The sequence below is a fragment of the Perna viridis genome, chromosome 8 (assembly GCF_037379345.1).
Source record: "Perna viridis isolate PV_CMFRI_1.1 ecotype Kerala chromosome 8, ASM3737934v1, whole genome shotgun sequence".
Lineage (NCBI taxonomy): Eukaryota > Metazoa > Mollusca > Bivalvia > Mytilida > Mytilidae > Perna > Perna viridis.
The window spans coordinates 18,009,890-18,034,382 of NC_142452.1; the positions used below are offsets into that span (position 1 = coordinate 18,009,890).

The window sequence follows — 24,493 nt, forward strand, 5'->3', positions numbered from 1 at the left end:
ACATTGGTTATTTATATCGAATTAAAAGATAACCATACGCAATTCATTTTGCAGAAGTTTTTCTACAAGTAAGTATCATTCACCAATAACATGTTATTGTCTAAACATTCTGTTATCTTCTCGAGGTTCAAACTTATATGCTCATAACATCTTATATGTAAGTAATTAAAAAAAGGCGTTTTGTTAACATTTTGTCGAAAAGAAAGAGGAGTCATTTATGAAAGGAAGTACTAAATTTATTTTATCCTATGGTTGGATTCCATGATTCGTTAGATCCTGTTGAATGGAATCGTATAATGACCCACACTCGGTTTTTCATCACATAAAATTATGAAAAACTCAAAACAATCTATAAATGTTCAAACTGTATTATTTTAAAAACAACAGAAAAACTTTGCGTCAGTCAGAGCGATGTCATCACCTAAAAATTGAGCAGCTAAAATCCTTGTCTGAATTCCACAAATTGCTGTTCCAAGAGGACAACTATCACTCCAGTTACCATACACACCACGTAAGTATGTAAGGTCAGTATTGGTCGCCTCTATAACGCTGACACTTGTCAAGGAATGCAGATCACGGCATCTGAACTTAAACCAGTTTGGACCAGAATTATCAGCAAATGGCCCCTTACGAAAGAGAAAACAATTGCAAAATATTAGATACTAAAATTGATACAGAATGTACTTAGATATGTAATGAACAAATTATATATTTGACACGTGGTACTTTTATGACGTGTGAGTCATCAACATTAATTTCTTTTTACTGAAATATCAAAAAGTCAACATTGTAGGTAAAGTATAATGCAGATTTAGTATTACAGCACTTAAATCATAGATAATTGTCATTTATTGCATACTAGTGCTTCACGTGCTAAAAATCAAAAGTTGCATTGAAAAGATCATACACATTTTTAACGAGAATCTTTAATAGTCAAATTATTCTTGTAAAAGCAGTTCTCCAGGTCTGCCTGAAAAACCAATCACAATAACACAGTTTAATCTTTATTTAGATTCAAAATGATCTGTGGTTGGCTCGCATCTAGTGGTTAGTATTCCGCTATAGTAAAAGGTGTTTCTAGAAAGTCTCCGACAGACACCTATCCTTATTTTTTTTCTAATTGGAACTCGGAATGTTTGTTTAATTTTCCTTTCATTTAAGTATTTGATTTTCTGAGTAAATAATTGTTATAACCTCATTAATCACCGCAACGTTTTTAAATCCTGAATTCATATGCTATATAAATCAGATGACACTGGAAAATTACATGTAGTAAGTTTTACCAAATTGTCTCTTAAACTTTTGACTTCAAATAATATGATGAAGGTGAAACCTTTTAACGTTCCAGAAGAAACATGAATTAAAAACAACTTTTATAATTTTTGTCAACTGTGATTTGATATATTATACTTATAACCTTCAAATATGGTACATTTTGTAATGATATATGCCCTAAAGTATTAAACTAATTGTCATGGTCTGATATGTCTATTGGCCGAAATGTCCGGCATTCTTAACTTATAATTGGTATTGCCACGGTCCGAAATGTGTTTGGGTCCGAATTGTCCGGCTCTGGTTAACATTATGGTATTTATAACTTGCGAAACTTCTTTAAATATTTCTTTTAATTAAGTTTCGCTTCATTTTGTTTCGATTTGTAACATTTAATTGTGTTTTTTTTATTACGATTTGATTCATTTTATCGAATCGTTTCGTTTCGATTCTTTCTTTTATCGATTATTGTCTTTTCGTTTCGTTTCGCATTTTTTATTACCCGAGAATTATGGGTAATATTGATTACGTAATTGTAAGCATCAGGGTGCCATACTGCAGGCCCTATCTTGGAAAACCATGATTGGATTTGTATTTAATTATCGAAACTAGCGAATATTTTCCGAGATTGGTTTGGCTCTCAATTGAATATATACAAGTATACGCAAATGAAGCTGCCATTATGCTGTTTTTCAGCTCCTGAAAATGAACGTAGAAACCAGATACTGATGCTTTTTCTTGCCATAAGTATTCAGAACAAAGTTGATAAAAAAACCATAAACGCTCCCATCGGGAGCTTATAAAAGAAAACTGAATTGAGAGGAAAGAGAAAAAATAAAGAAAAAAAATATTAAATTATGAATGCACACATATTTTAGAAAAACATCGGAAACATATTTTGAAAATAACACCTTATATTCCTCGGCTTGAATGCTAAATGATTCCATGAAGGTTTTCTGTGGGCATAAGATATGCCTCTCATAGTCAACCCATAAACCATTGCCTGAAGAAACACTATCATCGCATGAATATCCTACTTTTGATCCACATATTATCTCTACAATATTGGTTCCAGTATAATCAGGCTTGAAATGCTCACCCTATAATAATAATTATATTAATCATTAATAATTTTATCCACTTTTGAAGTAGTCATTGGTATCCTAAGGTCGTAGTCAAATGGGCAAATGAGATAATTATATACTACAAGTCAAAACAGAAAATGCATGAAGGTCAATAAAAACGAGTTTGTGTAAGTGTGAGCGTAATAAGCCAAATTTGTGACAGTTAAAATAATTGTTAATAACTACAGACCGTAAGCATATATAAGGTATTTAGAGACGTATGATTGTTTTACTTTAAAGTTTTTCATTTGGTATTGTTTAAGTAAAATTAATTGTTACAGAAAATAAATTTCAAAGTTTAATTATCCCAAATGACAATTTTTCTCGTTTAAGTGTGAAAATTTAATACGAATAAAACGAGAATGGATATGTGAAAGAGAGAACAACTCCACCGGGATGAAAAATGTCAGCACAGTGTAACTAGTTATAGTTAAATTTAATTAGCGACTCATTTAGTATTAATATCTAACACGTCATAAAGCTATTATAAACAGACGGAAGATGCATTTAATAATTTGTATTGAGGTATTTTCGTATTTCGATTTCAAAAGGGCTATGCTCCAATGCTTCGGCATTGTAAAATCAAGAACATAATATTTCGATGGATATGATGTATAAAGCGTTCTAACTTAATATGGATGCAAGTAATGCGACCTTCGTTTGCATTTTGTTCCATCAGATTAATTAAAAATAAAAACAAATACTAAATACTTTGTTCAGCATTATGGGCTGATACCACGTAAAAAATTACAAATGCGTTATATATCTTAAGATAATATTCAGTGTCATTAAATAAGCATATTATTACTTTTATCTTATAGCCAATGGCATAGTGGCCCTTGTTGCAATAATCTTCTTCCATCCAAGTTCCGATATCTACGCCATTTGAAACAACCAGTGGATCAGCCAGAGACTCTGAAATAAAAGGCTTAATACTAAAACATTTCTGTCTGAGATCTTTAAAGAACAAATGCTTTATAAAGATCTGTAATTTTAAAACTTATTAGTGTTAGTCCTTAAATTAGATTAAAACAAACGTATTTCTTACATTAAAATCTGTTTTGATTACAAAACAGGCAAGAAAAAAGGTCTCAATAATATTACATGTCGATAGATTGAGTAAAACTGTACAGCATCCGAAACTATACTCAAATGGTTATAGCGAATTTCATTTCCAATTTGAAAATTAATAAGTTAACTTAGCAAGATGTTTAATAAAAACAAATAGTAAACACCTCCTTTTTGGGAGCTAGCGTGTTACGAAGTTATATTAAATAGAATTTTATATTTGTTCAAGATATTCTGCTTGCTTGATATTAATCCCCTCAAGTATCGGAGGCCTGAAAATTTCTATATTCTACTGATTAGTTGAATGAATTGAACACAACTTTGGGAAGAAACTTACCTTCGTTAGTTGGTTTTAACTGCAATACGGAGGCTCCTGGCGCTGGTTCCTCCAGTATAGTACAGCAACCAGTCAATCCTATTCTACATTCGTTCGTAGACCTGATATAAGTTGCTTTGCAACATTTATCGCCCAGCTCTGAACATTTCCCTGCGCATGCAACTCCAGACATATAACCCACTGATACAGTTCTCGACGTTATTATTTGTACATCAAGCCTTTGCATGTATAAGTTATGCTTTTTTGTACAGATGGCGTACAAATAAGATATTTGTAGAAGAAGAAGCCGAAAAATTAATATGATTGTTTTGTCCATGAGTGTAGTAATTTATACTAGCCTCTGGTATAGTCAAAATAAAATTTTAAACTGAAGAAAGTGTTATCGATATTTTTCTTGATGAAGCCTGATGAAGTAGTTTAAATAAGCAAGTGCACACGTCAGTAGGACTTATACAACGATAACCCTATGAATATTTAACCATGTTAATTATATCCAAGGTTTCTTTAACACAACTGACATTGTAATTATACTTGCGTTTTGATTCTATTATTTAATCACCTTTGATTAATGAAAAAATAAGTGGGCTCTTCTATTTTGGTATTGATTAACAGTTGTTTTTTCACCTCTTGTGTTCTGCTGTTAGCACCTAAAGAAGATTGTAAGGCCGACAATTTGGACATTCTTTTTCTTTAATGAAAGCCGATTAATGTTTTGTACTAGTATGTACTTTCATTTTACATTTTTTTTTTGGTTTCATAATCAACTAAGCCACATAACAACTATAATTATTTTTGTGTTGAAAGTTTTGCAGAGTAATCAAGGGAACCAAGGTTATAGCGGTAATCAAAAGAATAAAATCCAGGGACTAAGACCAGACATGGAAAACACACATACACAACAAAGCATAAAGTAACTCAAATCATACATACAAAGTAATAAAAGCAAATTAGCAACTCGGACTCCACTAAAACTGGGAGCATGGACCAGATGCACCGCTAGGGTAAGCGTCCTCTGCATTTCTAGAAACACCCGCCGAGTTGCTCATAAAAAGTCGAGTCCGGGGTAGACAAACGAGGAAAGGAAAACTATGACCCGTTGAATAAATCAGTTTTCATGGTGCAGATGGATACACCACAAAGATTCACGAGTTCATGATGACGACTATAAAACTTCTGTAGTGATGACTTCAATCTTGTAGCAACATAACCCTGTTCCAGAAGCCTATTTGTTAGAGTTCTAGCGCGATACAAAAAGTCTGCGTAGTTTCGGCAAGCTCTGGCATAACGTATGTTATATGATGATATGTGATATGAACACTCCATACGCAAGTGCTGAAGGGATGTTGCCACAGATGAAAGGAAAGTTGACAATTCTGAATGAAAAGTCATCACATTTGTCGTACAGTTTGGTCAATAGTTTTCCTTTATCATCGATTTCTAAGTGTAGGTGAGGCTGACTTCACAGTGTCTGTAGTATCCTTTATCTCAAGTTCTTTAGGGTAGATGCGATGTATCAAATCACCGAAATTAGGATTGTTTAAAGATAATACGTCATCTATATAGCGGAAACTTAGATTAAAGGATCTAGCCAAACGATATTCTTTCTTTCGGATCAAATCAGCTATAAAATCAGTCTCATAAGAGTGAAGGAATAGGTCAGCAACTAAAGGAGCAGACACTGAACAAATATGTTGTCGATTAAAAATTCCAGCATTTTGTAAACATATTCCTTTGTATATATGGAAGATGATTTGGAATTATTTCTCTACCAAGAACTATATATTTGTATCTAGGTGTACCATCTTTTTTGGAAAGAAAACGATGTATAATGTTTTAAGTCGAGATTTTAACTGAGTATGGGGAATGGAAGTATACAGTGTTGAAAAATCATAGATTTTAATGTTATTATATTCAGATAATAATCTTGAACCGATTGTCTCTAAAAGATCTTTGGAACTTTTCAGGATCCACATTGAATTAATACCACTACGGCTGTAACAAGTATTGTGGTAGGACTGCAAACGCTTTTGACAGCTGTGAGCTATGTAACGTTGTTTGTATGGGTTCTTGTGGAGTTAAGGAATCCAGTACATGGACGGTAAATCACAGTCATCGTCCTTGGTAGAGAGACCAAAAGAGGATAGCACAGATTCGTGATTTTCCACAATTTTTTATTTAGAGAGTGTGGTAGCAGTATAGGTTTTAGCACTACTATTATTTTCTACTAATACCTCTGATAATAAACGTTTGGTGTTAAACGTTTTGCAGACAAAAACAATGTTGTTTTGGGCTTTGTCTGCTGGTACGACAATATATTTGTCATGTATAGTAGACAATGTTTTTGCTACATCGGGGTTTTTGAAAATTGATGTAGCATTTGCACGCATTGACCTACTTAAAACTTTTATTCGTTGCAAAATTAAAGACTTCACGACCTTTAACCACCTAATGAGAACCAATGTCTTCTTGTTCTCGTTTTATCCATTTTCTTGCATAGTCCTCGACGGCATTCATAAGAACTTTGAAGTTATAACTTTAATTAAAGGAGCGTACAATCAATATTATCTTAATGTTAATGAAAATGTTAACCTTACTTTTTTCATGCATAAACCCACCCTGTCTATTAGGTTGGGTTTGTTAAAACTTTCGATATTTTAGACAGTCAACTGAAAGAAATATTATTATAGCTATTTTGTTTCTATTGTCATATTACGCAGAACTAAATCAAATTGGTTTGTTCTAGTATCGAATTTTTTTATCGAATCCAAAAAATCAAACTGTATGTGTAGCCGAATAGAGATTTTTAAAGGGGTTAAGAAAGGCTTATTTTCCATGGTATCAAACAAATGCTTTGTGTATTGTTGAATTGACGATATGATGATAAACATAACCGTCAGGAAAAATTAATAGATCTACACATATTCTAGTATTAGTATGGAAATTTAAGAAAATGATGCGTCACTGTAATTGAATATAACCAAAATAAACCTTTTTCATATTTCCGACTTTCACATCGTTTTTTTAATTAAAACCAAAGGGAAGTAACTCTCCAACTAGACAGACTGGTTAATCGTTCGTTTGAAGCAATGGACAACAGTAGAATTCAAATTTTTATATTTAATGTATTGGAGCTGCGGTAGTTAGTTGTATTGTTTTTTTAGAACTGTCATTGAATCTAAAAGTCTTTTTTTATTACCCACCTCACTTTTTTATTGTTAATCATAAGCGAATGGAAGTAACTCTCTAAATCGACAGACTGGTTTACTGTCCGATAGGAACAATGGACAGCAGTAAACTTTAAATCAAAATATTAGATTTATTGGAGCTGCGGTAAGTACTAACTTGGATACTTTTAAATAGCTTTATTCAAACTACTAATACACTTACCGAAGTGAAAATATTTAAAGTTAAAAAGAAAACGGTTAACTGCTGTTATTTCTTTTTCCTATGAGACTGCCAATTAGGTTGTCATGTGTTGGAGGATTTTACAAAATCTTGTTAAAATGGCTGGTATTCCGTAAATATGGTATATTGTAAATCATGCCTCATTTGTCACTTTCAAATATTGTTACTTTTCACATGCAAATTAAATGGATCTTTAGTGCATTGTTATTATTAGAAATAATAATCTATCAATGTACGAACAATAAAAAAATGTATTTGGCCCAATACCTCTAATGAACTTTGACATGAGTCAAATAAACTGGACAGACACTAACTTCCAACTAATACTGAGACGTCAATATCAGTTACATAATTAAATCAGAGTGAAGTGTATTAGAGACTATAAAATCTATGGGATGTTTGACAAAAAAGTTAGGAAATAAAATATCTCATAAAAGGAATTATTTCAGAAGGAAACCAAGAACCAGTTTCAATGACTATTTTGGTTATCCGGAGGACATTTAAAAATTACTTTGGGGTTTGGAGATTAGTTGAAAATGAATCTCCCTTCCTCCCGACATTTAAAATGGAGTATTCTAGGTGTAATCTGGTCAATATGAGTTGTTCCTGATATTCGTATGAATGATATGGTCCAAGGTACAGGCAAAAGTTCACAAGTGTTAGCGGAAATTATGAAACGCTATGGAATCAAATATTGACGGTCATTGTTAGCAATGTAGTTCAATCAAACAACAGTTAATTATCTTTTATTCTGAAGCACAATGAATTAGCATAAGTTTTGATTATCATTAGTTCAATTTAAAATAATCCAAGCTTTTTTTAACATAAGAACAAATTCCACGTTACCTTATCTATCTTTGATGTTAAAATGTTTATTAGTCCACTACATAAGTAGACTTTAAAAACTGCAAACCGTCGATGTGTAAAGAATTTAGCAACTCACCATGCGCAGTTTATGAAAAAATAAAATAAAGTAAAGTAATCCCATGTAACACATACGCACACATTCATCGTAATCGAATCTTTGAAAAGTTTTATGAATACGCACCGTTAATTCATTCACTTAATAACCGAGTGATGTTCAATCGATTGAAGCACAATCAAATTAAAGTATTTCTAATTGTCTAGTTTTAGAAAAAATATGATTTTCAATTAGCATGTCAACTCAAATTTAAAGTATTTCTTGTCGTATCGTGCTAAAATCATTAGAGGCCGACGAAAGAAAAAACAAATGCATTAACGCGCAATTTTATCTGAATACAAATCATTAGAAATAAAAGTAACAATATTTGAAAGTGACATAGATGTAATCATCACAAATGAGGCATGATTTACAATATACAATATTTACGAAATGCCAGCCATTTTAACAAGGTTTTTTTATATTTTCCCAGAGGGTATAATCAACCCAGTAATACATTTTTTTTAAATTCATGATTTTGTGCCTGAGGGTGTCATCAACCCAGTAATATATTTTTTGATTAATGGTTTTAACAAGAGGAATGAATGAAAAACTGGCTCGGACGTCGCCCAGTATAAACAAGGTCCGAACCTGACAGCAGATCGGACACTCTGTTGTCTTGTAAGAATGTGGTGTCCCCAGATGGTAATCTTAGCACACTCATATCTGGTATGGAAAGTGCCCCGACCATTTCAACTAAAAGTACCCAATCACAATCACACGTTCAGTCTGCAGACCATCTATTCCTGTGCAAAACTTCTGACTATTTCAAAATTATCAAACCATGTTCTACCACTTTAAATGATATATTTGACTATAACGATGACGAATCACATTTGTACCATATCAAAATGTGGTATCAAATGTTGCAAAACATGCAACATTCTTTTATCCGACTGTAACTTCTCTAGTTCCTTTACAAACAAAACCGTCCATACAAGAAGTCACGATGACCTAAGTTACAAATCAACAAACTTAATGTATGGATTAGAATGCAACTTATGTGGTTTAGTATATGTCGGAGAAACGCAAGAGCGATTAAACAAAAGAATGTGCGGTCATCGTTCGGGAATTAACACCACCAAATTGTCGACAGTTTATCAACACTTCCATCAAAAAGATCATTCAATCCTCTCTATGATAGTTTGTATTTTAGAAAAAAAAATTACCATCCTACGAACAGTCCCGTTTTAAGTAAAAATTATCGTAGGGAAAGGGAGTAGTACTGGATACGCAGACTAGGTACTACAATACCTTACGGATGCAATGAAAACATCAAAAGTATAGGAAACCTTCCAAAGCAATATAACAATAGCATAAATGTGATGAATTTATTTGACAAAAAATCCAAGACAGGAAAAGAGTCATGGCAATCGCCACTACACATCACCTAAGTTACATGATGTCTCCATAGATGGTCTCCTTCCTTTCACACAAAAACCTCTTGGACTTCATCACATTAGAACCAAACTTTATTCTGTACCTCTCACTTTACTACACTCCCTTTACAAAACAAGTCTTGACACTCCTGTTTCTGACCCCAGCTCATCATTATACAGACTTGTGGCCATCATTTTGGATATTGGTTTCCACAGACTCTTTAAACCAGTTTGTGTGAAAAGTCAAAATAAAGAAAAACGATCATTTCTTCTACTACCGTTTGTCAACAAAGGTATAGATGCAATTAATTTGGCTATCATCCTCCATCACAGAAACGTTACCAACAAAATCCCCCCATATTTCAAAGACAAATCCATACCAATTATTTCATATTCCTATACTTCACTCAGTGCATAAAAAATTTTTCGATTATAATAGGCTATTGCAGAACCTCGAGGTTGAGGACTTCAAGGCTGAACCACCTGAATGTTCTTGCAAAAACTCTCCATTCAAATATGATCCTTCTCGTCACGTCGTTACAGGAGATTTAACCATCATCGAAAACGAATCTCTGCGTAATATCCTTTCTAAAGGTCCCAAGTACTGTGAACCACGCTCCATAAATTGGAATTATAACTTTAAAGTTCTTATGGATGCCGTCGAGGACTATGTCCGAAAATTGATAAAACGAGATTAAGAAGACATTGATTCTCTGTTAGAGTGGTTAAAGGCCGTAAGGTTTTTAATTTTGAAACGAATGCATGTTTTAAGTAGGTCAATGAGTGCCAAGGCTAGATTGGTTTTCAAAGACCCCGATGTAGCAAAAACATTGTCTACTATACATGACAAATATGTTGTCGTACCAGCAGACAAAGCCCAAAACAACATTGATTTTGTCTGCACAACGTTTTACATCCTATGTTTATCATCAGAGGTAGACGTAGAAAATAATAGCAGTGATGAGACCTATACTGCTACCACACTATTCAAAGAAGAAATTGTGGACGAAAAGACCAAAGACGATGATTGTAATTTACCGTCTATGTACTAGATTCCTAAACTCCACAAGAATCCATACAAACAACATTATACATCGATGTTTTTTTCAAAAAAAGATGGTACACCTAGATACAAATATATAGTTCTTGGTAGAGATTCCTCATATTTTGTAAGAAATAATGCCAAATCATCTTCCAAATATACAGAGGAAGATGTTTAAAAAATGCTGGAAGTTTTAATCTACGACATATTTGTTCAATGTGGTGGACGTGTTTTTCAACAAACGGTCGGCATTCCAATGGGAACAAATTGTGCTCCTTTACTTGTTGACCTTTTCCTTCACTCTTATGAGTCTGATTTTATAGCTGATCTGATCCGAAAGAAAGAATATCGTTTACCTAGATCCTTTGATCTCAGTTTCCGCTATAAAGTTGATGTATTATCTTTAAACAATCCCAATTGAAGTGCTTTGATACATCGCATCTATCCAAAAGAACTTGAGATAAAGGATACTACAGACACTGTAAAGTCAGCCTCATATCTTGACCTACACTTAGAAATCGATGGTAAAGGAAAACTATTGACCAAACTTTACGACAAATGTGATGACTTTTCATTCAAAATTGTCAACTTTCCTTTCATCTGTGGCAACATCCCTTCAGCAATTGCGTATGGAGTGTTCATATCACAACTCATACGTTATGCCAGAGCTTGCCGAAACTACGGAGACGTTTTGTATCGAGCTAGAACTCTAACAAATAGGCTTCTGGAACAGGGTTATGTTGCTACAAGATTGATGTCATCACTACAGAAGTTTTATGGTCGTCATCATGAACACGTGAATGGTTATGGTGTATCCATCTGCAACATGAAAACTGATTTATTTTTTTGTCAAATATATTTTATTATGATCAAAAGTGACATTTTATGGTATTAACACAAAACAAAAGTGTATGAGAAAAAACATGTATGTTACATAAAGTATATATGGTAAACTGGTTTTATACTATTTTTTCATTCAACAACATATGACTTGTAAAAATTCACTCATCGGACTGAAAAAGATTGTCTATAGATTGCCATTTTAACTTGGTGAATAGAGACTGTCGGTTTGTTCATAGATATAATGATTTTAGATCAATATCTCTAAAATATTTTAAGGTCTCCAAACATTTTGTCCAATTCAGTTTTTGGATTCTACAAACATAAATGTAATATCTAATGATTATGAGCCACGTATTCAATATTTCACAATTTTCATAAAAAGGGGGATAACCTAATGTGTATGATATTGGAGTGATATCCATTGTAATATTACATTTTGATCTCAGTTCATCCCTAAGCTGGAGACAAAGAGTGCGCACTAAATTACATTCAAAGAATAAATGAATTAAGGATTCTTTTGTCTCAAAACAGTAGCTACATAGCTCTGTCTCAGAGAGTTTGCATTTCAAAAGAAGACTATTTGTATATAAAATTCTTAAATTTATTTTATATTGAAATGATTGCAGTTTTGTGCTAAGTAGGGTTTTAAATGGAATGTCATAGTAAATTTCAAAGTTTTCATCCTCCACTAGTCCCAGATCTCTAATCCATTTGTTTTTAGATTTTTTAGGTGATTCAAAACATCTTTCCAAAAGAATATTATAAAAAGGTCTCACAACTTTCTGGTTGACACGAATTAGAGATATATATTTATTTGTGATATTTTCAAGTCTTTCGACTCTATTATCAATTAAATAATTTCTCCACCTTTGTGGGATAGCATGCACCAAACTGTGATATTCTAAAAAGTTATGTGCTATATCATATTTTTCTTGTAATTCTTGTGGGGTTAGAAACATTCCAGCTTCTTTTATCATATCATTTACAAAAAATAGTTCTGGTTTAGCAAAACGAGAAAAAGGTATGGGTGGTCCACCAAACTTAATATTACTATTATTCCAAAGTGGTTGAAAAATTATATGCTCAGGGGCTGTGGATGGATCTTCTTTAATAGATGCCCATATATTAACAACATCTCTCCAGAATGGATTTAATCTATTTGAAAAATTGTTTAGTGCACTTTTAGTATAAAACCAAAACTTTTCTTGGCCATGATTGTTTAAAATATCAGCCAGTGGGACTTTCCATGGGGCAGCATTATTTGGATCCAAGATTTTCTTAATCCAAGAAAGTTTTAAAGCATGCATGAAAGACAGGATATGAGGCATCTTTAGCCCTTCCTCATCGTAAACTCCCACAACCGTGGTTCGCTTAACTTTATCAACTTGACTATTCCAAAGAAAGTTAAAGAATATGTCTTGAATTTCCTTAATAATGTGCCCCGGTGGATCAGGAAGAACTGATTGCACTAAAAATGGGTAAAGCCATGTATTTTATGACTGTAATTTTTCCTACTAGTGATATATTTCTTAATGACCAATTTTTTAAAAGTTTCTTTATCTTAGTGATATTTTGAGTGAAGTTATCAATATATTTCTCTTGTTTTGAAAGAGAATACTGAATCCCAAGTAACTTAAAACAACCTGAGTGATTCCATTTTACAGTAGTTTTTGTCGGAAGCTCCATTCCACAGCTCCTTCGAGCCCCTATCCATACAGCTAGTGTTTTATCAAAGTTAGCTCTCAACCCAGAACAAGTAGAGTAAGGCTCAATTAAATCTAATGCCTTATTAACAGACTGTAAATCATCATCAAGAATCAAAGACGAGTCGTCGGCGTATTGACTGATTAAAAATTCTGAATTGTTTACACTTATCCCTTTAATTTGCGGGTCAAATTAAATGGCAGCACTGAGTAACTCAACAGACAAAATAAAAAGATATGGAAAAACTGGTTTATTCAAAGGGTCATGATTTTCCTTTCCTCGTTTGTCTACCTCGGACTTGACTTTATGAGCAACTCGGCGGGTGTTTCTAGAAAAGCAGATGATGCTTAGCCTACCGGTGCATCTGGTCCATGCTCCCAGGTTTTAGTGGAGTCCGAGTTGCTCATTTGCTTTTGTTACTTTGTATGTATGATTTGAGTTACTTAATGTTCTTTGTTGTGTATGTCTGTTTTCCATGTCTAGTCTTTGTCCCTGGGATACACTCTTTTGATTACCGCTATAACCTTGGTTCCCTTGATTACTCTTCCAAAGACTAGGCCACCCTTTATACACCTTATATTATATCAGAACCAATGTGAAATCAAAGACTGAAGTCTTCAAAGTCGCTTATCGTCAAATAGTCTATGCCACTGATTTTGGCTTGCTTTCAGCATCCAAGTGAATTCAACGATCTACTGATATTAACTCCCAATCAATCAGTGGTTTACTCATATTCACCATTAACCCTGGCGTAGATATATGTGTATGGAATTGGTTCAGAATTCAAATTTTATTACTAATTTTAGTGAGCTGAAACTTGAAGATTTAAGTTCGATTGATAATATACATTCATGTTCTTTTCCATTTCACATCTTTTGACATATCGTGCAAAATAAGTATTCTTTTTTCGAACATACACTTGACATTTTAGAACTTTTTAAAAGCTTATGTCGGTTTTAAAAGCTTATTAGAGATTGCGTTGTAATTCTTTATATGTACCGACTTTGAATTTTTAACTTTGTTGTGTAAAGCAACATTTCGTCAATCGGCTAAGATCGGCAAACCTCAAGCGAATTTGCGATATGCTCTATTTCAAATAAGATAACCGTGATGACCCGAATGTTTCTCAATCAAAAGAATTCGGAGACTAGGCGTGTCTCATCTATATTACAGAAAGTTGAATGCTGATCAATCATTTCACCTTTTAATATTTCCAGCTCTCATACAAAAAAAGCAGACGTAGAACATATGTACATGTATGGTATTCACGAAGTACATTTTGATCACGTATGAAGTAACAATTGACGGTTCTTCGGCACTGACCAGCAGTTTAAGGGGTGCAGTAATACATAATAATGCAAATTATACACGAGTGCACAGTACTGAAATTATGAGTGCGAGAAGTCGCTTACAATATTAGAAACTTAATAAATCTGTTCTTCTGATTGTAAGGTTTATAGTGACGACGTGCAGCATTATTATAATTATTCTTATAATTTTTTTCATATTTATTTCCTTTAGGTCTTTTGAACCTTAATACCTAAGATCTTTCTTCTTATTGCTGAATAAATTGAAAACAAAAATAATTTAAAAAAAATTACTGTTTATAAATCTTAAAGGGGGGGTTTTAGTCGATTATTCAAAAACTTTAAAAGTCCCAATAATAGTCATTTATTACATTTTTTGCCGTAAATGTTCCATAAAAGGTTTTATTTTTAAATCAGTTAAATTAAATTGATGTTTTCTTTTCAAATATTCATTTGATATTGTTTTAGAATAAAAAAAACGAAATAAATGTAAAATTTCTTAAACAGTTGCAGCTAAATTTTAAGTGTGCCCTCCAGTTTTGCGCGAATTGCTGGGTTTGCCAGGACGTGCTTTTGAAGGGAACTTGTGCCAAACGAAAGGCTTGATTTTACATTATTCTGTTGTATATTTACTGCAAAGAATTACCGATCAGCTTTTTTATTATCTTTCATTTAATTTTAATTGTAGAGATTTGTTATCACAGACAGCTCTTAACTGATTACCGTTAGTCCACCAACGCAGAAAAAAATCCCGAAAAATTCCGCACCGTGATATATATGTAAAACTGTTGGATTTGTTCTCTTGTTTCAACCAAGGGTATTTAAACTTCTTTCGATTGATCTTTTCTTGTTATAAAGACAATGAATATAGTGAATATGTCAAAGAGTCAACCCCCCCCCCGGGGATGAATACTATCAGCTCAAGGCCACCCATGGGTCTTCAATGACCAACGAGCAAATTATCACATCACCGGGCAGGCTGCAGCTGGCCCCAAAACAAAAATTATACACAGGTAGAGCGAAAAAAATGCCTCTATATACCCCAGAAACATAAAGTAAACTGAAAGTGAAAACGAAGCATGACATTCATATACTGGAGCTAGAAATTTCTGACTTAGGACAAGCGCAGAAATGCGGTGGGATTAAAGTATTTTGGCATGATCCCTTTTAAAACTGACCAGTGTGGAAAAAAATATTATACAACTAACATACCTAAAAATCAATGAAAAAATGTCTTGGTCCAATGTTGAAACATAAAAAAAGAAACTGACTATACGTCACAAAAATGCACAATGATAGGACTACTAGCAGTTTACTGGCATGTCAACTCCAAACCAGTAGGTCACGCATTCATTGTGTGTATAATCAATTTCAATTTGTTACATGCGGGGTTCAGAACAGTGGTTAATCTCAAGTCATACACTAAGAAACAACCCATTTAATGCCAAAACTCCTTAAAAATAAAGTGTGTTATTTACCGAGCTGCATTTCCTTGTGTTAGATTAATCACCATCCCCCGGGGTGTCTTAAATCAAAGCTGACTCGCAAATATTAAACATTTGTTTTATACGATGAAACTTATACGACAAAAACGTGGGCCGTGATCTTAATCGATGAGACAGTCTTTCTGGAAAACCCGGCTTATTCAACCTTTCGAAATACAAGCATTTGATTACCGCATTTTGATTTTTGTTTTGAAAATTCAAAGAATCTGCTGAACAAGTATTAATCATTAGTATCACACAAATAACACGTAATCTTCTTTCGGAGAGAAAATAAAAAAAAACAAACAAAGAGTCATAACTCGAAATGTACATCAAGCCTACAAAAGAATTGTTTTTAAATATTTACATTTTATTAAAGGGCTACAAAAGAATTTGGTTAAAAATTTTAAATACTATACAGGCATCATAAGTTTACAAATTACAAATCTTCTAAGTGAAATTAATTTTCTGCCAGTACGACGGAAGCAAGTAAATTATCAATATGTACTCCAATTGTAAATACGAAGATGTGTCTGTAATAATTGACAAAAGGCATGATATGTCAATGTTGAATACCGTGAGTAGACGTCTGGATGATTCATATGACATGTCACTGTTGAATAACGTGAGTAGATGTGTGGATGGTTCATATGACATGTCACTGTCGAATAACATGATTAGATGTCTAGGTGGTTCACATGATATGGAATTTGCATGTGAATATGTCTTTTTTATTTATTCTTTTTGGTGTTAGCAAAACAGGAACAATTCAACTGATTTTAACTGTACTTTAAAACTAGAATTAATCATATTTTTTATGGCATGTGGTCTTTAAAATTTTCTTAACTCGACATTAAACATTTTTTTTTGTTGGTTTTTGACATGCTCTAATTACCTAATGTCTTCTTTGAAGCACTGTTTGCTAGGTATTAGTATTTTGCATGTGATGAGCATTCGGTGGTACCTTATAAGGTTAGGATCTTCCAGAATTAATAGTAGTTTTGTTTTTCTTGTCTGATAAAGATATCCATCAGATATTCTCGAATTCAATAATAGTAGATATTTCCAGTAATCTAATACAATGTTTGACACTATTTAATTTTATCAATTCTTCTCATGCTATCATATTGAAATTCCAATAACGATTTTGGAATAAAGTTTATTTTATATTAACGAGATAATGCGAAAAGATAAATAATACATTATATTGTAAATCAGATAAGACAGAGAAAAAAAGATTCAAGTTTTTCTTGATATTTGATGTAGTTTGTTTTAAGTATGAACACCCATTGTCAAAAGAGTCGATAATAATAAATATTAAAGCGCGTCTAAGTTATTCTATCATATTATTTTGAAGGTTGAGTCATAGGTATATTTTTAGCTATTTTTCTTAATTTGTATTCAGTCAAGATTATATTCGTCTTTCATGAGTTTTACATAATATCACAAACAGCCTCAAGAGGTACAGAAAGCAGAGGAAAAATCAGTTTGGATGGAGTTGCCTCTGTTATTAAAATCTTCTACTTTTATTAAGCTGGTTTTACAATTCGTAGCACGGGAATATTAATTTTCGGTGTGGAATGCACTGGGTATCATTCTGTTTTAGCCAAGGAAACATTTAATACCAACTATAAGCATAAATAAGGTAAAATAATAACACTGTCAGTTGTTGTATAAACACAAATATGATAAAATGATAACATAATCAATTGTAAGATTATATTTATTACACGTTTAATCCATTTTCTTGTCATTTCTATCAGTAAAACTGCAGTTATTGTTGTGTCCATATTTTCAGTTTCCGAAGTGTCTGCTGTTTAATTTCTTTCGTACTGTCTTTGGTTATAAATGTTTTTGAAAGTATATAAAATTTCCTTTTATTTGCATTCCGATATACAGAAAAATTGTGTGCATATGCATATACATGTATGGTGCCCTATAGTAAAGAAATAATTTTCAGAAAATTTAATTTCAAAAATGTTAAATCTGATAAGATAGGATTTATCATGGTAATGGCAAATTATATTATTGCTAAGGCTGAGTTTGACAGATCGAAAAACAGTAATTTGATTATTTAGCTTGATATGCACTCGTTCACATTTTGTATTAAATTCAATTAATATATTACGCATACTCCACCAGCGAACATTTGATATTAACTATAAGGAAGTTGATACGTATAAAATTATCAAATGGTAAGGTATGAGATTTAACGACATTTTTCACTCAATTGTCACACTAGACCTATTTAAAGACAAACACATATCTTTAATAAATACATATCTTAGGACAAAGAGTACAATGATGAATAATCAAGAACCATCAGGCATCGAGTAACCATGGTGCGTGCGAGATGAATATTCTAAAATAAACAATAACGACAATGCAAAATCAACTGAGTCACAAAATTGTAATACATCTCAAGAACCGGAAGAAAACACAAAATCTTGATTTTTTAATAAATGAGTGAATACTTTGATATTTGGGTCAGAAAGGTCTTATTCCAGGAGTTAGCTTTATTGGATACAACAAAAAAAAAAGCAAATTCGTTCAGCAGTGTAGGTTAAACGGAATGGAGAAGGATAGTCCCATGTGTAACGGAAGTATGAGCATATTTACAGATGAAAAAAACAGATATCACTATACACTTTTCAATTGGGTATAATAAGGGTATATTCAAATGAAATTTGTCCAATTTATTCAGTTTAGTTTGCTCTCAGATCCTTTGTTTCATTTATACATACTTCTAATTAACAGCCGCGGCGTGGTCGTAGTATATAAATAAAAACAAACTCCCACTCCTATCGAAGCGTTAACAAGTGCGAATTAATTTCTGAATAAATTAAAATTTATCAGAAAGTCATAACACTGTTTAACATGGTGCTAGTGTTAACGCTAAGCACGTTTCCTTAATCTACGTGATTATTACTTAATATTCCCTGCATCGTCTAAAATTTCAGCTATCTAATTTGTTAATATAAAATATGTTTGATTGGGAAACCTTTCCGAACTTGACGAAAATAGCATAAAAATAAATATTTCCCTGTATGAAATGATAATACTGATATATACAGTAATGAAGAGATTATAGTGGCTAAAAGATTTGTTCGCTAGACCTGAAATAAAATTAACTGGTTACTTGTTATACTAGTATTTTTCTTAACCTTCGAGAGAAAAATAATTTAACTGCAAATCGAATTGCCACTTTAAAATACAAATATTGTTCATAATTGTTCACGGTTACTTAATCTGTTTACGAAAAAAAGTGCCAATTATGTTTTACTGCAACTCATGCTGCAAAGATTTTTTTCAATAGTGGAATTTTTATGTGCATAGATATGTCTTAAACTACATTTATCAGCGAAAAGAAAGTATGTATTTCTTTGCTGCAGTTTGTGAATTTTGAAACCTGTAAAACGATATCCTTTTATAACAAGTTAGCCCAATTATTAACCCAATAAATCGTTACTTATTCCGTTGACTCGTAACATCAGTGAATATGTTCTATTATGAGTTTCCATATTTTTTATCGATATATTGATATATATTATAAACTTAAAATATTCTGTGTAAGCATTATGAAATTAAGTAATTATGATAGTAGCACATTTTTCTCTGCCTAAAGAAGGTTCAATTATAAGTAAGGAAAATGATTAGCTGTTTGCCTATTCCACTTTAAAAATACCAATTATCTTTTTCACATCAATCGGTAATGCATGGGCAAATTTTATAATTCTGATCATTAACTATTCCAGAACAATTTGCTTTGAACATTTAAGTTCATAAGTCAATTATACAGTTATAGATGTAAAACTCATAAACGTGTCCCGTTCCTCGAAATTAGAATTACTTCGAAAGACGACATTACGCTTCATTAGTTGTTATGACAAAACCTTTACTAAAATGAGAGAGGGCTAAATATTTCAGCTAGCAACTAGTCCTGATGCATGTATGTGTTCTAAGGGCATGAACAAACCAACAAACAATTATATTATATAAGAGTAATCAAGGAAACCAAGGTTGTAGCGGTAATAAAAAGAATGTAATCCAGGGACAAAGACCAGACATGGAAAACAGACATACACAACAAAGAATATTAAGTAACTAAAATCATACATACAAAGTAACAAAAGTAAATGAGCAACTCGGACTCCACTAAAAACTGGGAGCATGGACCAGGTGCACCGGTAGGGTAAGCGTCATCTGCTTTTCTAGAAACACCCGCCGAGTTGCTCATAAAAAGTCAAGTCCGGGTAGACAAACTAAGACCCGTTGAATAAATCAGTTTTCATGGTGCTGATGGATACACCAAAACGATCCACGAGTTCATGATGACGACCATAAAACTTCTGAAGTGATGACTTCAATCTTATAGCAACACGACCCTGTTCCAGAAGCCTATTTGTTAGAGTTCTAGCTCGATACAAAAAGTTTGCGCAGTTTCGGCAAGCTCTGGCATAACGTATGAGTTGTGATATGAACACTCCATACGCAAGAGCCGAAGGGATGTTGCCACAGATGAAAGGAAAGTTCTGAATGAAAAGTCATTTCGTTTGTCGTACAGTTTGGTCAATAGTTTTCCTTTACCATCGATTTTTAAGTGTAGGTCAAGATATGAGGCTGACTTCACAGTGTCTGTAGTATCCTTTATCTCAGTTCTTTTGGTAGTTGCAATGTATCAAATCCCCGAAATTAGGATTGTTTAAAGATAATACGTCATCTGTATAGCGGACACTGAGATTGAAGGATCTAGCCAAACGATATTCTTTCTTTCTGATCAGATCAGCTATACAGTCAGCCTCATAAGAGTGAATGAATAGGTCAGCAAGTAAAGGAGCACAATTTGTTCCCATTGGAATGCCGACCGTTTGTTGAAAAACACGTCCACTACACTGGACAAATGTATAAAAATCAAGCGCACAATTTATAATCCTTCACTTGCATTCAACGGTATGCAGGTTATTGTGTAAGTGTGTAAATTTTGTGAGAATACAAACTCCGATGCTTGGACGTTTGCAGTTCTGATGCGCCAGACATATTCAAAATTATATGTACATCTCTTTGCATTGTGCATTTCAACTCCTAAATATCCTTTTTGTATACTTTCATGTCTATCCCACTTCAATTTCAATACATATTCTTCATGCAACCTTTACATCTCCAATAGATTGTTATTTCAAAGATACATATACAAGAGCATGCTATTATTGTCTTAAGATAGTTCGTTGTTTATTAGGAGACGTATTAGCATAAGCTTGTTTCCGAATCCTTGTGTTCTATTATATTATTGTCATATTATATATTGATGTATTCTTTGAAATCTAATATGTTTACACTATGATTAAACTCATATTATAATATAAATTTTCAACCTACAATGAAATAAACAGGACTGATTAATGTACTGAACTATATAGGAGACATTCTTCACTATAAAAGCAAAATGATAATTAAATGCACGCTTGACTAAGAATTTCATCTTTACACCGGAGGTTGAACATAAACGATAATGGCGTTCGATGATCCTTGTCATTCGACCATTCCTTAAGTAGGTCAACATTTACAATCTTGATCATGTTTTCGACATTAATAAGAACAATATCTGTACTTCGTATATAGAACAAATGCCTATCAATTTTTGTTTTCATTTTTATCGGGGTCTATATATTTTAACCACTAACAAGGGGTTTACCCACTATGTTTCCTCTAATAAATGATTAAAAGATTTACAGGTCTTTAAACACATACATGTACATGTAGAACCTGTAATACATGTCAGATCATCATTGTTATTACCGCATACTACAAAATATAAAGAAGGATATTGGAAAATATATATGAAATTCCAAGCGTCAAATTCGGTGACGCACATTGGAGACCTGAATCTAGAAATGTCATCAATAAGCTCTGATTTAGGAGGGATTAACTAAGTTGATATTTCATATAAAAAATATAATGCCGTTCATATTTCTTCATTAATTACTTTATATACTGGGGAACATATTAAGACACTTCTATAACATGTTATCGATTTTAGCAAATGCTGCAAGGTTCAGATTGTATCAGATCTAGTTATGGTTTGCATTAAATGTGTCATATGATTTTGTTGTTTATACTTTTTTACAAGGTCATTCATCATCATAATTGAAATCTTCAAAAACAAATTTATAGTTTATCTTACATGTATTGTTATTTGAATAAACGTGATGGACTAAAGGCATTGGCTAATGAATAAATGAATTAAGTATTTATAGACACATAATAATTTGATGCAAAATATCAGGGTAATTACGATACGTTTATCAAAATACATCTTTTACTTTAACTTCCAGATATAAATCATAAGTTGGGATTCGGTATAATTAAGCTTTATGGTGAAATTACATTTAATATGAATTTGTAAGTATATAATATTATAATACCAATACAATTTAAATAGTACATCTCGGTAACGTGTATTTTAATTTGTTATTGTACCCTGTTCTCTAAGTTGCAATGTACCAATATCTCCGGTCTTTTGATAATATGATAGTCTGTCGTGAATATATAAGTTGTAGACTAGCTCAGGAGAGCGAGAATTTGTAAGACAAAGGTACATTCACCATTTCTTTAGACTACTATCATCACCACACACACACACACACACACACACACATATATATATATATATATATATATACAGACTGATAACTCGCTGGACTGTCGCGTGATTGGTTTTACTCATGGATGTCGCTAGCGGAACAGGACAAGCTTTTTCAACCGAAACGAAACCAAAATACAAACAAAAAATACACAGATATACAAAACAAGTCGCATAACATGAATAAGTAAACATAAGAAAATCCTTGATTCTTACAACGTAGTCGAAGGTGGTCTTCAAGTGAAATAGCGAATAACATTTATATATGACTTCCCCAATAAACCTGCGTCTACAGATGGCAAAGATGATTTGAAATTATGTAAGTGCTATAAATGATTAGTGAGAATTTGGCAGTATGGTCATTTTTATGTTGTAATATCCAATGAAATAAAATTCTTGAAAAGTAATATCGATTTCACTTAATGCAGACCTAAGACTTCAAAGCATGCATTTCTCGAAGTTTTATGATTTAAAATTGGATCTTCACTCAAAAACCTGCATTACATATCAGTCAACATTGGGTAATGTATCCTTTAGAAAATATACTAAAATCCTTTATGGTATTTGAAGAGTTCACCTAAATATCATCATTGCATAAACATCATATAAGGCCATTTAAATAATTTTCATTTTGATGCTACTTGAATTTAAACAAATAATAATGTACAGTTGCGATCATTTCTAACCATTCATAATGTCTGTCAGAATCTGTCAGGAAAACTGGGTCAGGACACATTTTGCCCTATTCCCAAACAGATCATGACAGAAAATATCCATGGTCGTGACAAAGAAATACGAAAAGTAGTTCTAAATTGTCACACCCCTGGACAGTTCCTGACACTGAATCTTTTTTAACGTGTGTGGCGTAATTTAGATCAGGAAGTCCGCGATTAATAATGGAAACTGAGTGACTAATGTAAATCCGTAAATCCGATTTGGAAAAAGATCTTGATTTCAAAATTTACATTGAATTTCAAATCATATCTGGCTTGTCTTTGTCATCATACCAAATTCACTCAGTCGTTGTTCATTTTCCAATTTTCGTCACTCACTGTCAAGTCAGTGATCGTTCAAAAATTATCATTGTTTATATATATATTAATTTTACATTTTGTCACAGACCTGTAATTAAATTAAATTATTTTTTAATATAAAATTAAAGGTCTATGTAAAAATTGTAGATACAAATATCATACTGGTAACTAAGATATATATATTTCAATCAAAATCCTTAAAATTCACAAATTTTTGCAAGATGAGTGCGAGCACTTTTAAATTCCATGAAGGTCTATAATTAATGATTAATTTTTTTTCCATATAACTATCATATTGGTGCCTGCGACACATATAATTTAATTAAAACTCTTAAAATTGACTTATATCTGCAAAATGTATGAGTGTGTACACTTTGAATTTCCATGATGGTCTAAAATTATTGACTTAAATGCTATTTTTATATAAGTATCATGTGGGTGGCTCCCACACATATATTTCAATCACATTTTTTTTAAATTGACATATTCCTGCAAAATCTATGAATGTGCACTAGTTTAATTTACTTTAGCCAATGAGGGTCTAAAATTATTGACTTAAATGCTAATTTTTTTTCAGGAGGGTGGCTGCGACACTTATATTTCAGTCAGAATTCTCAAAACGGATATGTATGAGTGCCAGCGCTTTTAACTTTCATAAGGGTCTTACATTATTGACTAAAATTCTAATTTTGTTCATATAATTATCTTAAGGGTGGCTCCGAAACATATATTTCAGTCAAAATTCTTGAACAATTGTATGCGTACAAACACTTTTAATTTCCATGAGGGTCTAAAGTTAACGACAAAAATGCTAAATTTTGCCATATACATATAACTGTCATGTGGGTGACTGCGACACTTGTATACCAAAATTGACATATTTCTGCAAAAAT

General features: G+C 32.4%; 1 protein-coding gene across 1 annotated transcript; it reads right to left on the reverse strand.

The window, feature by feature from the left end:
* Positions 1–276: 276 nt before the first annotated feature.
* Positions 277–3,973, reverse strand: LOC148609603 (vitelline membrane outer layer protein 1 homolog). Its single transcript, XM_088543132.1, has 4 exons — positions 3,802–3,973; positions 3,205–3,311; positions 2,184–2,372; positions 277–626 (listed from the first exon to the last, which is right to left on the reverse strand). The coding sequence occupies exons 1-4, from the start codon at positions 3,971–3,973 to the stop codon at positions 375–377; spliced, it is 720 nt and encodes a 239-aa protein (XP_088399258.1). The 3' UTR covers positions 277–374.
* Positions 3,974–24,493: the final 20,520 nt, after the last annotated feature.